This window comes from Eschscholzia californica, unplaced genomic scaffold (assembly GCF_041429995.1).
Source record: "Eschscholzia californica isolate CP2 unplaced genomic scaffold, dmEscCali1.0.p SCAF_1, whole genome shotgun sequence".
In the NCBI taxonomy this organism is placed as follows: Eukaryota; Viridiplantae; Streptophyta; class Magnoliopsida; order Ranunculales; family Papaveraceae; genus Eschscholzia; species Eschscholzia californica.
The window spans coordinates 790,537-805,548 of NW_028238198.1; the positions used below are offsets into that span (position 1 = coordinate 790,537).

Here is a 15,012-nt window from a genome sequence, read left to right on the forward strand (position 1 = left end):
AAAACAAGGTCATTTATGATTTATTTTGTCCATAATCAAAACTAGTCAAACATTTTTCTTGGGTTGCTATGTGTTCTCCTTTCTTTTAGTTATTCAAAGCCACACGGTTTTCTCTGCCACTTCTATTCACAATTTTTTATGTGGAGTACTTTTTATATCATCTTGCATATCGATCTTCGTGGTCTCATGTTTCTATCCTTATGGAAGATTTCTTCCCCGTGGCATATCGGCATGGCATGTTTTACGTGGTTGCCTAATGGGTTGCTATTTCCGGCCATACATGGATCAGAGTGAAACACTAGTGCCCACCACTAGGTTCATGTACTCATGTTCATTATTCAACTAAGGTTTGGTTACAGAGAAGTTCTATGGGCAGCCCAATATTTCTAAGTTCAATTCTCAAGCTGTTGAGTTGGGCCTTTGAGAACAGGGTTTGTCTAGTTGGGCTTGGGTTCTTAGTTGAAGTGCAAATTTAACTGAAAGCCCAGTATCAATAACATCCTGGGTGGTTTGAGTTAGTAAAATCCAATTCATAAGGATTAGATTGTTTATTGATTCTGATTATAACTAAAATCTTACTTATTTGATTAATAAACATAAATTAAGAACAGAATTTAATGCATAATAAGCATAAAAATAAATGACTTAAGAAGATCATTAAAGAAAGATCCTTATTCTAAATTCCCATAAACCCCATGATTTCTTCAGAGTTCATCTTTTGAAGATGGAGAGATGGTTCCTTTGCTAGGGTTTGGCGAGTTCTTGATAGGATAAGAAGCTTCCATGGCTATACCACATAATCCTTCTTTGGCCGATATTCCTCGCTTAAATCGAATATAACCTTTTTCACCCCATTCAGTTCCCCATGAATTCTTCACTATCCAGTACTTAGTTCCATCAATCGTAGTTCCGTAACCTACCACTGCTACTCCATGGTCTAAGTCTGTCCCACACTTTCCAGTAAATACACCCTTCACATGTATTCACACGAGTCAAACATCACAAGTCAGAAAAATAAAAACATTATGAAATCGGACTTGAGTTAATTCAGAAGTCAGATTTTAGATAATAGGACTTTAGTAAGTAGTGCGAAGTTTTTTTTTTTTTACCTCAGAGTAGAATTGGAAATCAGAACCTTCAGCATCAATGGCAACAGAGACAGGTTGGTTAGCAACAGCTTTCATCAAGGCAGTCTCGTCGTTTGCAGGAACATCTTCGTGGCCATCGATCGTCACAACATGAGAATTTTGCTGCATATAAAACCTCATACATAAATTTATAAATTTGCAAAACGGGCCGAGCCCTTTAAACATGTTGTATAAGTGGGCCCAAAACGGCCCGTTCACGACCTTTAAAGTCCATATAATGAACAAAAGTAAGTTCTTACCTTAGATGAATCACAAGTACCATCTGCAGCTTTATAAGGATAGTTTTCTTCTGTTGTTATTCCACCATTTTGCTTTATGTACTCAAAAGCATAATCCATTAACCCTCCATTACAACCTTCGTTATCGCTAGTATCGCAATCGACTAGCTCTTGCTCAGACAATGATACAAGTTGTTTTGTTTTGATTTGGTTTATACCTTCAACTGCAACTATTGTTGAAAATGCCCAACAACTGCCTACACAAGGACAAGTTATACAAAAGTCCATTACCGCGTCGACATTTGTTATTTTTCCCATTTTACCCCTATGCTGTATTCGAAAAACTCCACAAATAACAAGGTTCCTAAAATTATGTGCACTTTTAGGTTGTACTATATGTTATAATGTGACACAAAAACCTCTTAAGGGAATGATAAAAATGTATATTAAGCTTACCACATTGGCCTTGGTCCTTGACAGGAGTAACTGCGCCTTTCTTTCTCCAATCGACAGAAGCGGGAAGGTTAGTTACCTTCTCGTACCTGAAATTTCCATTGGTTTCACTACGAGAACCGCGGAACATCCTATGGTGGTTAACTTTAGAGCCCGCGTAAGCGCTCTTGAACTCATGATTTGTCATATCAGCAAACTTGTTCAACTTAAGTTTATATGGAGCATCCTTCTTGTTGAAGTTATGAACATGTTTTACGTTTTCTTTAAACACGTTAAAACGTTTTTGTTTTTCGTCGAGGTTCCTCGTGACAGTGTGATGACTCTTCCATCTTTCATATAACTCCCATAGAGATTCCTCTGATTCCAACTCCTTCTCATGAAAATCAAAACTTTGTACAACTCCAAGAACAAGACATAATGATAAAAACACCAAGACAATAAGCTTATTAGTACTCTTCATTGAATAAAAACTAGTATATGATGAGAGTAAGATGAATTGAAATGTGGGTTATTCTTGTCTATATATATAGAGAAACAAGTGAAGCTAGAAGAGAATTAGATAAGTGATTGATTCAAGTTCAAGAGTATGGGAGATTGAAGAAACAAGTGATGACAAATTATTGATGGGGTTGAAAGTTTTTTCTTGTGGGCAACTAACACCAATAATAGTGGCTAAAGAGTTGAGAGAGAGAGAGAGAGAGAGAGAGAGAGAAGATGAAGGAGAAAGTTGATGAGGGAATTAAGGAGAGTTTAAGAAGGTAAAGGGAAGTAGGGGAAGGGGGGGTAATTACAATACATGTTGAAGAAGGGTTGTGTTAAGTTAAAGTAAAACATGCCAAACACGTTAAGTAGGAAAAAGAAAGAAAGATTGGTAGATAGTGATAGAGAGAAAGATAGGGTTACGTGGGAAATTGGGTCTATCGAGACACGATTTATTACCACTATAATAAGAAAGAAATTCAAATCCCTTGTAACCGTTCTATCCTCTAAAGCCATTTCTATACAACCAAAAATATATTGTTGGAATATATTGACTATTTGGAAAAAGACAACCTAAGTTTTTTCCTATTTCTTGTACTACCCAATTCCTAGTTTTAATGAATATAGAGTTGCTAATTAGAGAAGTGTTACTTGTAACCACATTGTGTTTGTTATATGTTATAGACGTATATGTCACAATAATCTCACGTGAACAAAAGATATTACAGAACAAGCCTAACATTTTAGTAAATTATATGGGGCAATGATTTCGGAAAACCTAAAATGATTATCGATGAATAAATTTTGTAGGGTTGGAAAGATTCAAAACAAGAATGAAAAGTTTTAGGACTTATTAGATTCCTAATCCTAAGACTTCTTTGAAAAATTATTAACCCTAAAACTATTGAGATAAAAAAACAGGAAATTTGGTCTTTTTAAATTTTAGTAAGTTGAAAAGTCATGTAATGAATGGATCTTCTGGAAAACTGTCGCAAATTACGAAAATACCCAACTGTACAAAAAGTGAGTGATCCATTTTCACAAAAATAAATTTACAGGGAGTTAGACAAAATTTCTCATAAACTTTTTTATATAAATTAAATAAGCATTAATTAATATGTAGAAAAGAATACACGTAAAATAGTACGACAAAAATCCTTGTCACGTCCATATACAAATAGTTCCACCCTTATCGGCTGAAGCTACCGGTTTCCCAAGCCCGCTCCATGAACAAGAAAGGACTGGAGACGAATGCCCTTTGAGAGTGCTCACTACGTCCCTCTTCGATATAGACCAAATATATACAAAACCATCAGCTGATCCCGCACCAACGTAATTCTCATCTGAACTTAAACACGATCGACTCCAATTAGAAGCTAATCTGTTTCCATCTGCTTTCAAACTACCACAAATTTCCAAAGATCTCATGTCGAATAAGTTGTGAACGTTATCTCTCCCACTCGTCAATATGATGTTCCCACTCTAAGATAAACTGACTGATGTAATGGCGTTCGAGTGAGCAGCAACTTCATTAATAAGTTTCCCTGATTGACTATCCCATAATCGAACATTTCCATCAACATGACCTGAGCAAATTGTTTGTTCGTCATTGCTGAAGCAAAGAGTGTTGCAATTGCTGTGAGAAATCATTGTGTAGCTGCAGTAACCTTTCTGTAAATCCCAGACTTTTATTGTTCGATCATAAGCTGCACTTACTAAATTTCGATTTGAAACTTTATTCGCATCAACAGCACATACTTTGTCTTTGTGGCCTGTGAGAGTATGACGAATTCGACCCGATCTTGTTTCCCATAGATACAAGTTGTTCGAGCTGCTTGCAGCAATAATGGAGCTGTTATCACGGGTAAGAGTGAGATCAAGAACCGAACCGAGACAACCATTAAGAGTACGGGTTAGTAATCCGGTATTGGTATCCCAGACTTTGATTTTGCAATCTTGCCCCCCACTGATTAACTTTCCTGAGTCGTACTCGAACAGAATCGAACCACATCCACCTTGATGGGCAGAGATGATGTGTTTACTTGATGTAGGAATGGTTGATTGAGCATAATTCTCTGCACCTGCTTCAAATTGGCGGACGACACCATCAACTTTTTCCCATGCTAATAGTTCCATGCTGCTGGCTTTTGCTTGATTCATTAGGTCCGTGTAAATAGCATTAGCCTAACAAAATGTGCAGAATTAGTAATTCGTAACAGACCATAGACATTTATTTTTTAATTTGCAGGATCTATTTAATTACATGACTTCGAAAAAGATAATTTAAGTTTGTAATATGTATTTCCTTTATTACAAAAAATGATTCATGGGAAACAATTTATGTTTAGTATTTGTGCTATTAGCGTTATTACACATTGGCTAGGCATTGGAATTCACAAAGTAGACAAGGCTTGAGCAATCCTTTCCTTGTTAGGCGGTTTTCAAGGAGAGTTATGCCCAATGAGCTCTAAGATGCGCTAACATATCGAAAAACTTAACAGCTATCAATTAAGAAAATGTGAGCTACCTCGTTAAGTCGCTCAGCCTCCTCCATCTTTTGCATCATCCATCGTTCAATCAACATTTTGTTTTCAGCTTCGGCATTTCTAGCTTTTGTTATCATCTCTTCTAATTGTAGTTTAAGCTCGTGGTTCTCATTTACCAACAAATCTAAAGATTTGATCTTTTCTTCTATACTGCCCCTTAGAAGTGAAATCGCCTCTCTGCAAAAGACGTATAAAACAATTTAGACAACATCCTAAACCTAACTAATGGTAGAAAAGAAGAACATAATGACCTCGATTGAGTAATCTCTTTTTGAAGGTCAACAATTAATGCTTCTTTCTCTTCAAGTAATGCTTTTGAGTTTCTACACTCCGCTATTTCAACCACTAGCTGCTCAGACAGTCGTGATTGAGCTTTGTAACATTGTTGAAGTTCCTGTTCAAGAGTTTCTGCCTTCTCTTTCCATTCCGATCTCTATCAAAAACGTATAATTAACTCAATAACAAGGTTTAGGACTACTTCAGGATGATTTATTACCAGACCAGCAAAGTTCAAACTCAAAAATGGATAGTAGTACTTTCTTCCCAATAAGTAATAACGTAAATTCTACAACATCGACAAGTTAGCCAAGCTGAGTAAACATATTACCTCCAAGTAGTATGGGTACCACTTCAAAGCAAGTTACCGATCACACGTTAGCTAGTAACTACTAATACAGAACTATAAGTATCCCGGGTTTTCTTTCCATTTGCAATTTTGATACTTAATACTACATAATACCTCTCATCAGAAGTATCTTAATTCTGAATATCTTGCTTGATATAGCATACCCATTTCGGGTAAGCACAAATTATGCTAGTTAGAGTTGTTGTCAATGGTTGAAGGTACGATCGAGTTCAAACCAATCCTTAAATGATATTGGATATAAGAGTTTTTGAGCAATTGGTTTCTCCTATACTCCTATGGCCAGTTTATACCTCGAATTCTATCCCGGGCGGGGTTGTGAGACTAAGATCCCGTTAACTCTAAACCCTAAACCCATATCGATGGCAATATTCAAGTGGTGCAACAAGATTTGGTTTATGATGAAAACAACAAAGCATACAATGTGAGAATCAAACAGTTTTTTTGAGCTAATTTGTGCATCTGAAATCATGCATTGCTCTAACAAATAAAACCCTAATCTCAAATTTGACTGAAACAAAAAACCCAACTCTTATTTTTATTGTTTACCTCAGCAGCAAAGGGTTTGGCAAGAGCAGTGAAAGCAGGGGAATGAGCACCTTCTTCAACCAAATGCCGCTTCCTAAGAGCCCTTAAAGCGTGATTTATTGCTGCTTTTGTAATTTCATCTGAAACCCTAAATATATAATAACAACAAGAACAATAATTATTACATTAAATCAAACTTATTTCTGCTAATTAACAAAATAACTAGAGTTTGATTGATTATTGTTCACTTACATGACGATCCAACCAGCGCCTCTCACCCGAAGAGAAATAAACTAAGAACTTTTGCAGGTGTTAATAGGTTATTTAGGGTTTTCAAACTTTTCTCCGTTCGTTTCTAGTGTAAAATTCGAAAACCATGGATTTTAGAGAGAGAGAGAGAGAGAGAGAGAGAGAGAGAGAGAAAGGTGTGAGCTTGACCAAGCTCTCTTGTTTACTTGTGATTAAGAAATTTAGTTTATTGGATTAACTAGGTGATTAAAGAGATAATCATTAGTTAAGATCACAATTAGATTTTTGGACAACCTTTTGACTTTCTAAATATTTTCCCGGTTAGATATTGGGAAGTTTTTAATGAACAAATTTGTGAGGGAAAGAGATGCTATTAGCTTTTTTTTTTGTTGAAACAAGATGCTATTAGCTTGGTTAATATTTCACATTGGGTCTATTAGTCTTAGTGTCTCTAAAATGTAAAATTTGTACGGTCAAACCCATCCTCGCAAAATCTAACGGAACTATAATGCGACTCATGCAATCCACAATCGATTGACTGAGGCAAGCTTACTCTTCGGCTGCCAACGGGACCAAGGTCTAGTAATGCTCAACGCCTCAACCCACTGGATGTGCAAAATTACCAAAGGCTTGTGACCCTATAGCTCATATGTTTCACCAAAGTAAGACAAATAGATCACCTCACACTATGGAACAACTAAGTAACCCCCCCCCCCCCCCCCCCCCCCCACCCGCATGTAGTCTACAAATTTCGTCCCCTCATAGATTGCGAAATACAGCCGTCTCTTACCCAAAGACGGTAGCTCGTATATAGTTGGCATTTGAAACGTGACAACATCCTACTAGTTTCGACGACCACCCTAGCTCGCATCTTTCAACTACACCACATCTCATATCCGCAACGTATAGCTCAAAGAGTTTGCTCAACACCTTCAGACGCCGTAATCACTCCCTCTGTATGGACATTACGTTTTATCGCCTCCCACTAATGAGCTCTTCATTATAAAGCAAACAATTCTTGACCACTCTAATACGCACAATCTCTCTCTTTTCATTAGCACTTTGACCTCTGAATCCATTCTTTCCGTTTATCTTTGAGCAAAACTTCTACCTGACAGTGACACTCACAAAATTCGAAGTTTCTACCATACGTTTACTGAAAGTACAACCTATAACCGATATTCACAAAAAGAGAAATCTCTATCTACTAAACGTTGACATCTCATATTTTCACTATCTACTAAAGCGAAATCTTTATCTACTAAACGTTGACATCTCATATTTTCATATTTCAACAAAAAAAAAAAAAAAGACATCTCATATTTTCACTATATTACACAATGATTTCAACCAAAACAAAAAAACGAAACGAAAAATAATAATGCCCCCATGCAGGATCGAACTACAGACCTCCAGTTTACAAGACTGGCGCTCTACCACTGAGCTATACGGGCGTTGATGTCAAAGTATGGGAATTATAGGTTTTGTTTTAATTTTAATATGCTTTCTTTCAGTTTTCGAATTCATTCTCTTTGATAACTTCGTTCATTCTTTTCTGAGTAGAAACCCAATTAACAACTGATGGGTCATGAAAATGCCCCATCTGAGTCGCTTAATTTAGCCAAGTTAGTCGGTTTCGAGTCTTTATTATAATAAAATGGTTGGTTTTCTTGATTAGGTGTCTTTTGCGGAGTTATATGTGAAAAACGGTTAAAAACGAGGAAAAGATGCATGAAGGGTATTTTGGTCATTTGGAGTCAAGGATATTCTGGAAATTTGGTCAAGTTCAGTGCATGGTTGGAAAGTAGAGGTCGAGACGAGTCCGTAGGAGAAAACGGAAGTCAAATCGGAGTTCGGATGAGTGAAATATGCAAAGTCAAAGTCAGTCAACATTTGGTGCACACTTGGTCAACATTCGGGACATCTTCGGGCATGCTTCTGGCGCGCGGTATACGGGAAAACACGTGGCGCGTTTTGGAGTTGGGTGTATCTAATTCCCGTGTTAGCGCTCAGCATCGAAGTGACCTTTATAAGCTTAATTCGGTGTAGCGCGTCGCGGTTTGCTATAGTAGTCCCGCTCCCACGTTATAATCTTGGCCGCAACCTCCCGCGTCATCAAGATCTAACGGCTCCTGTGCATCCCGTGTTTTATTGTTTATACCGTGTACCCGTAGCAGCATAGCTGCCGTGCTTCTGGACGCGTGTCACTTTCCCATCCCTCCAGATCCGCGCGTCCTCCGATCCAACGGCTACTGTTTGATGCCGCGCCAAGTTACCAGCAGCCGACACGTGTCTCCTTCCCGGCCGCTCCAGATCCGTGTTCTTGAAGATCCGACGGCTTCTGACCTTGTCTCACCCTATTAACTTGCACCCGGGTATACCATATCATCCGAATTTCAAAACCCTAACCCTAGCCGCCAGCCTATTTGAATTATTTTAGGGTTTTTTGCTCTTTAACCCATTAATTCCCAAAATGACCCTTCTTTTACCTTTTCCTACCATTTAACCCAACCAAAACCAAAACCCACCTATAAATAAGTCCCTTTCTCCTCCATTAAAAGTTAGACTTCAATAACCCTCTCAAATGGCTTCCTTACCTAATTTCTAAGCCACTTCTCTTTCTATCTTCTAACCCTAATCCTCCATTCTTTTCTTCTACTTCTTCTCACCTATTTCTTTCTCTCTTTTATTCTTACTCAATCTCTCTTCTATTAAATCCATCTTTTTCAATCTTCTTCTCTACCACTATTCTTTCTACCATTAATAGTCATCTCATTCTTTCTTCCATATTCTTCCACCATTTCTAACCCTCTTCATCTCTTCTTTCCAACTTCTTTCTAGATCTAATTTCTTCTTTCCCTTTCTTTTTCTTATTTGGGTTGCAATAAAATAGCTATTACTTGGATTTCTTGGAGTACAATTCTTGAACATAAATGGAGCAAATCTTGGACATCAAAATGGGGATACATGGGAATATGGAATTTGAGCATTCTTGGTGATTTCTTTCCATTAATTTCTTAGTATTTTCATTTATTTTACAATGTCAATGAATGTTATTCTAGATTCCATGTATAGTTAATTTAGCAATCTAAGGTTGTAAATGAAACCCATTTTGGATCTTTATAATACTTGTTCTTGATTAATTAAATCCTTTGATGTGCTTTAATGCCTATTGATTGTCATTTCATGTTGATTTTATAACCTTATTGTCATTCATGTATTATAATTAGATATTTCATGCTTTTATTGATTTATTAGATGAGATATGCCTTTTAGATCTTGAATGATGGTGTAGGAAATTAGTTTTATATGGTAGTCAATCATGCATTCTTAATTATAAAATTGTTTTATCTAGAATATCATCCGGAATCCAAATAGTTCATTATATTGGATCCCGAGTAAATACAAAAAGAGATTTAAGTAATTAAGTGCTTGTTTTATAAAGTGAAATTATGCGGTGGATTTTATAACCTTAGATATCTTCTTACCTCTCTCTTAGTTAGTTTATTTAGTTTTATTCGTTTTCTTACTTTTCCAAATCCATCATCAAAGTTATGAATGGGGTGTGTGTGTGTTAGTCTAAGTTAGTTTTTGACATTTTGATTATTGGGCTAAACTTGCCGTCAATACCCGAAATTGCCTACTTATCCCTTGGGACGATACTCGATCTTATTTTCAATACTATAACTTGACCCCGTATACTTGCGGGAAAAGACCTATTTTTAGGCCCATCAACAACTTTTCAAATAGTAGTAGATTAATAACTTGTACTAAATCTTACAACAAAGTTGTAAACTTTATTCAAATAAAGAAACAAACAACAAAATCAAACAACAACAAATTACAAAACCCGAGATATTATTTTTACCAGCTTATAGTAGTAATGAAGGTGATTAATGGCTCTTGAGGTTGGGGATTTTTGTGGGTTTGGCTTAGATTTTTGTGGGTTTGGCTTAGATTTTGTGGGTTTGGCTTAAATTATTGTGGGGAGGTGAGATTTCTATAGGTTTAGGGTTTAATCAGTGCAGCAACGATACATGATGAATTTCTCCATGGGACTACCACATTCAGCACAAACAACAACTTCAGGGATTCTACCAGCAGTTCCAGGAAGAACAAGACGATTACAATGGTGTGGTGTGTGAAGTGTATTCAAATGATCATTCAAGGCATGAACTAATCCTTTCTCTTCAATTTCTCCTTTCCATTTATCGAATTCGATTAATGAAGTTAAGATTGTTTCACCTTTAGCTTTAGCCATTTCAGCTGTACCTCTACTAATCAATGCCCAACCTTGTTCACTTCCATCAAAACTTAGCATTGTCATTATTTGTTGCATAATTGGATCGTTTTCGACTGATTTTCCGAGCTGCATTTTCGAATGCCACATGCTTTCTAATCTTACCCAGAAGAACCATATTGAGGTAAGATCTTGCCAACAATGACCAAGTTTTTCGACTGTTATACTTGCTATGTTTTTCCTTACCCTTTCTCTTGGATTGCTCTTACCTACATATACTAATTCTAATGGAATTTTAGCCGCTTTTGCTACAGCTTGTGCTGTTGTGGTGAATTTTCTAATCCATTCCATATCTTCTCCTCCATATAAACAAATGTATCTTCCTTCTGTTATCTGTCAAATCAAGTATAATACACAAAATGGGGTGTTAGTCTGTAAGTTGGAGTTAATCTCACATTGGTTGTGGGAGGGGGTGGTGCCGTGGTGGCGGTCATTGTATAAGTGTGAGGGAAAGTCTCACCTATTGAGCTAGCTTTTGGGGTGACATAGGCTCTCTAGACCACTTGGGGGCAACGAAGGCCCCAATATCACCCCCACAAATGGTATCAGAGCCTAAATTTGCCAAAGTCTTTAGGTCGGACTGTGGAGGGAAGATGATAGTCTTCCAGGTCCCAATGTGTAAAGGATTGTTAGAGCTAGTCCCACTTTGGTTGTCGGAAAGGGTTGTGGTCACTTTATAAGTGTGAGCGAAAGCCTCATCTCTTAAGCTAGCTTCTGGGATGAGAGCCCCCAAGACCACTTGGGGCCAAAGATCACGCCTACAAATAGTATCAGAGTTTAGGTTTTCCGAAGTCTTCCAGGTCTCATTGTGGAGGGGGGAAGATAGTCTTCCAAGTCCTAGTGCGTAGAGGAAAAGATTGTTGGAGCTAGTCCCACGTTGATTGTCGGAAGGGATGGTGGTCACTTTATACATATGAAGGAAGCCTCACATCTTGAGCTAGTTTGGGGTGAGAGAGTCCCCAAGACCACCTTGGGGGCAAGGAAGGCTCAAGACCATACCCAGACTGTCTTCTTGAGTTGAGAAAAAAAAGGAGAATGGATTTGAAAGATTGGACTTACCCAGTTTAGGATTAGTGGGTCGATGCCATCGACTAATAATTCGAGCCTCCACGATTCTTCCTTCCAAAGAGCTTCCTCTCTCATACTAGTAAAAGGGAAGGCTAAGCTTCCCCAAATCCACATCATATGAAGTGCATTAGGACAAACAACTCTTCCTTGAGGGTCTAACACAACTAAGATTGGCTTCTTGGTGAAATGCCATACTTCCTTGATGTACTTAACCACAGCTTGATCAATCAAAGATGGGTGGTAAACTGAGTACCAAGGCATCATCATCTGTAATGATTGAAATTCTTTTTCCTTAGCTTCGGTCCATGGTTTGGTCCTATCCACAATTGGGATCCATACCACCTCATATTGACTCTCTGGTCTAGACGGGTGGTGTCGTGATTCTCTATACATCTGTTCGAGAATCGACAGCTCTTCGTGAGACATATCATGGTCTGATACTAGGAGTAACACATTCTTTCTCCTCAACACATCAAGAGCAACCTGTTCTTGTCATACAAATCAATCAAATAAAAGTATTATTACGCACTTGTTATGTATACGTATGTATGTATATATATATATGTCTCCCGATGAAACTGGGCTAGTAATAATGGAAAATTGGTTTAGAATCGGATTACCCTTCCTTTGTTTGAACCATCAAAGAGAGGTAAAAGATCATCTCTTGGGTAAATCAAAGCTCTCAGGATTTTCATGTTGTCAATATGAGTTGTTTCGAAGAGCCTCTTAAGTGTTTGATAAGCTTCAACATGTTTCTTCTCATCTGCATTCTCAAATTCTGATTAGCTTAATTACTGAAGAAAACATGAAAAATGCTAAATTGTTTGCTTGGGTTTACCTATATGTTGGTGACAAACAGAGAGTTGCCTTTTGAGGTGATCGTGTATGTTACTTAACTTATGAGCTAAGCTTGAAAGCTCCCAAGCCTCAGTAGTCGACGTTATATACCTGTTTAATTGAAAAAGAAAAACAAGGAAACGATGTTAGCAAATGACATGTACACTCAGACGACAAGTTATGTAGTTCTGAAAGATGAATAAGATGAACATACTCGTGCCCAAAGCCGACGAAGCTAGTGATTTGAGACGCGCATGCCACGATGCTTCTCATGGTCCAGTAAACGGCGGTAGGGATATGGGCAATGGCGGTCGACATAGCAGATGTATCAGGAGTTATGTATTGAGATGGTAGCGACTTAAACTCAACAATGCATCTTGTTACATCTAACATAGATCTGATAAGGGTGTTTAAGGCATCAAACCGAGGTTTAAGTAAATCGTTATGTTCCATTATATCGGGTAAATGTTTAAGGAGTGCAATCGACTTAGCGAGATGATTAGTGGAATAAGTCTGGGAGAGAAGCCAGAATTCTCCATAGTTCACAGCAAGTGCAGCTAAGGTAATCACTATCTTGGCATCCCACGAATAACTAGACAATGTACTAAGAAGATTCATAGTTGTTGAATGAGCATCACCACCACCAGAACACTTGCATGCTATCTGTGAACACAAAAAAGATCGAATCAGACGACGAATATTTTATCTAGTTTTATTTGTTTGCAGGTAAGAAATCCGTCACCTCGCAGGAAATCTTATGAATGGTGTAGGCCAAAGCTTCAAGCATGTTAAGGAAACCCGGTTGATGAGTCCTATCTTCCCAGGTATCAATGTGCGCTTGATTGTTTGCCTGCACATAAACCCATAAGTGAATCATTATCATCCTATATATATATATATATATATGTGTGTGTGTGTGTGTGTGCGTGAATGAGATAAGGACAGAGTAGTACCTGTTGAACAATGGTGTTGACAGTTGCAACAGTAGCAGGAGTGGCCCGATCGAAGATGTCTTCCAAGAGATGGAGAATAGGCCTAACATCGACATCTCGACCATCGGGAGCATGGGTTCCTTGGATTTGCCTAGTAATAACGTTATCATCCGATGAAGAAAACAAGTGACGGTCGCCTCTGATTAGTTTTTGTTGTTGAAGAGTATCTGCCATTATCATCTGCTGTGATGGCATAGACATGTCTGCTACAAAAATGGGTGGGGAAGTTTGAAAGGGGATATTGAATTACTTGTTTGGGTTTGAATTGATTAGTTGCTCCATTTAGGTGCTTATATAATAATGAAAAAGGTGATAGGAATCACTTCTTTGCTTCCATGAAATATAGAAATAATAGATACCCACCACAAGCTCTTGCCTTTTATTGATACCTTGTCTATAACTTCACATTTTGATCAAGTTATTCTATAGTATCAAGAAGAGCAAAGTGTACAAAAGTATAAAGATATGAATGATAAACAATACAAAAAAAAAGTGACCATATAGTACAAATGTGAAGGTAGAGTGATCATTACTGATAAAAGGGCATATCTTGATTTTTGTGGTGGTGGGTGCTTAATGTTGGGCAATATGTAAGACATGAATCACCAGGATCTCATAACAAGGATTTCCTTCTTTACTTGATGCCCTAGTTTTAACTGTGCGGTCGGCATATCTAACAAAATGGCCCATCTACCATTTGCCTTAAAAGGCATCACATAAATCATAAATTTATTTTTAACAAGTTAAACTTAGCTCACCTTATTTTGTGATATTTCTAATTTAAAATGAAAAAAATATGTCTTCAACACAATTAAGAAAACCAAAAAAATGCATTAATGGTTAGATGGTTCAGTCGCGTTTTATTTTTCCATCTAACTTGTTTGAATCTAGCTCAATTTCATTTATAAATAATTCATATTAGTCATTTGGATGAATTACAAGAAATTCTGTTTCAAAACTGATTCGAGTCAATTTGAAGCTGGAAACTACCACTTTACACACATAATTTGGCGAGAAATGTTAAATGACCCAAAAATTTACACACATAATTTGGCGAGAAATGTTAAATGACCCAAAAATTGATGCTGATCATATACTGAATGGTGATATAGCTAACTCCAAATTAGTCAGTCGATTTGTCTCCTCCCATGACCTGACAAGTTGGGTGCAACCACATTACAGTTTGCGGGTTATTGTCCACTCGAATTTTAAAGGTACTTGCCACTTTTTTTTTTTTTTTTTTTTTTTTTTTTTTCTGAAAAATCGACTACTATGTACGTTAGTTGTTACAAGGCATTGATACATCATGAAAATGTGATAAACACTATAACCGCCTAATGTAAACAATTAATAAAAGAGTCTTAAAACCCGACAACATGAAAGAGGCCTAAAACCCAACAAATTTTGATGACAAACTGCTTCCACCGAAACTCGATCCCACGATTTCATGGATTCAAGAGAAGGTGTCCAACCACTGGCAATCTGCCATTCACCATTTTTGCAATCGGGGGCAGTGTGTGGCACGTGGCAGTGAGTGGAGCGCATGAGTC

General features: G+C 37.4%; 3 protein-coding genes and 1 non-coding gene across 4 annotated transcripts; all 4 read right to left on the reverse strand.

The window, feature by feature from the left end:
* Positions 1 to 564: 564 nt before the first annotated feature.
* Positions 565 to 2,636, reverse strand: LOC147562906 (vignain-like). Its single transcript, XM_086632321.1, has 4 exons — positions 1,823 to 2,636; positions 1,388 to 1,623; positions 1,110 to 1,250; positions 565 to 971 (listed from the first exon to the last, which is right to left on the reverse strand). Exons 1-4 carry the CDS (start codon positions 2,277 to 2,279, stop codon positions 705 to 707), a joined length of 1,101 nt encoding a protein of 366 aa, XP_086488447.1. The 5' UTR covers positions 2,280 to 2,636; the 3' UTR covers positions 565 to 704.
* Positions 2,637 to 3,371: 735 nt separating this feature from the next.
* On the reverse strand, positions 3,372 to 6,691 carry LOC147562907 (autophagy-related protein 16-like). Its single transcript, XM_086632331.1, has 5 exons — positions 6,269 to 6,691; positions 6,038 to 6,164; positions 5,097 to 5,278; positions 4,827 to 5,022; positions 3,372 to 4,483 (listed from the first exon to the last, which is right to left on the reverse strand). Coding segments are annotated over exons 1-5 (1,209 nt in total). The 5' UTR covers positions 6,271 to 6,691; the 3' UTR covers positions 3,372 to 3,781.
* A 956-nt stretch (positions 6,692 to 7,647) lies between these two features.
* On the reverse strand, positions 7,648 to 7,719 carry TRNAT-UGU (transfer RNA threonine (anticodon UGU)). The gene has a single exon. It is a non-coding gene; the product is annotated as a tRNA-Thr (tRNA).
* Positions 7,720 to 10,004: 2,285 nt separating this feature from the next.
* LOC147562909 (protein SIEVE ELEMENT OCCLUSION B-like) lies at positions 10,005 to 13,858 on the reverse strand. Its single transcript, XM_086632340.1, has 7 exons — positions 13,424 to 13,858; positions 13,213 to 13,320; positions 12,685 to 13,133; positions 12,472 to 12,581; positions 12,254 to 12,396; positions 11,625 to 12,116; positions 10,005 to 10,898 (listed from the first exon to the last, which is right to left on the reverse strand). Exons 1-7 carry the CDS (start codon positions 13,661 to 13,663, stop codon positions 10,281 to 10,283), a joined length of 2,160 nt encoding a protein of 719 aa, XP_086488466.1. The 5' UTR covers positions 13,664 to 13,858; the 3' UTR covers positions 10,005 to 10,280.
* Between the last annotated feature and the right edge of the window lie 1,154 nt (positions 13,859 to 15,012).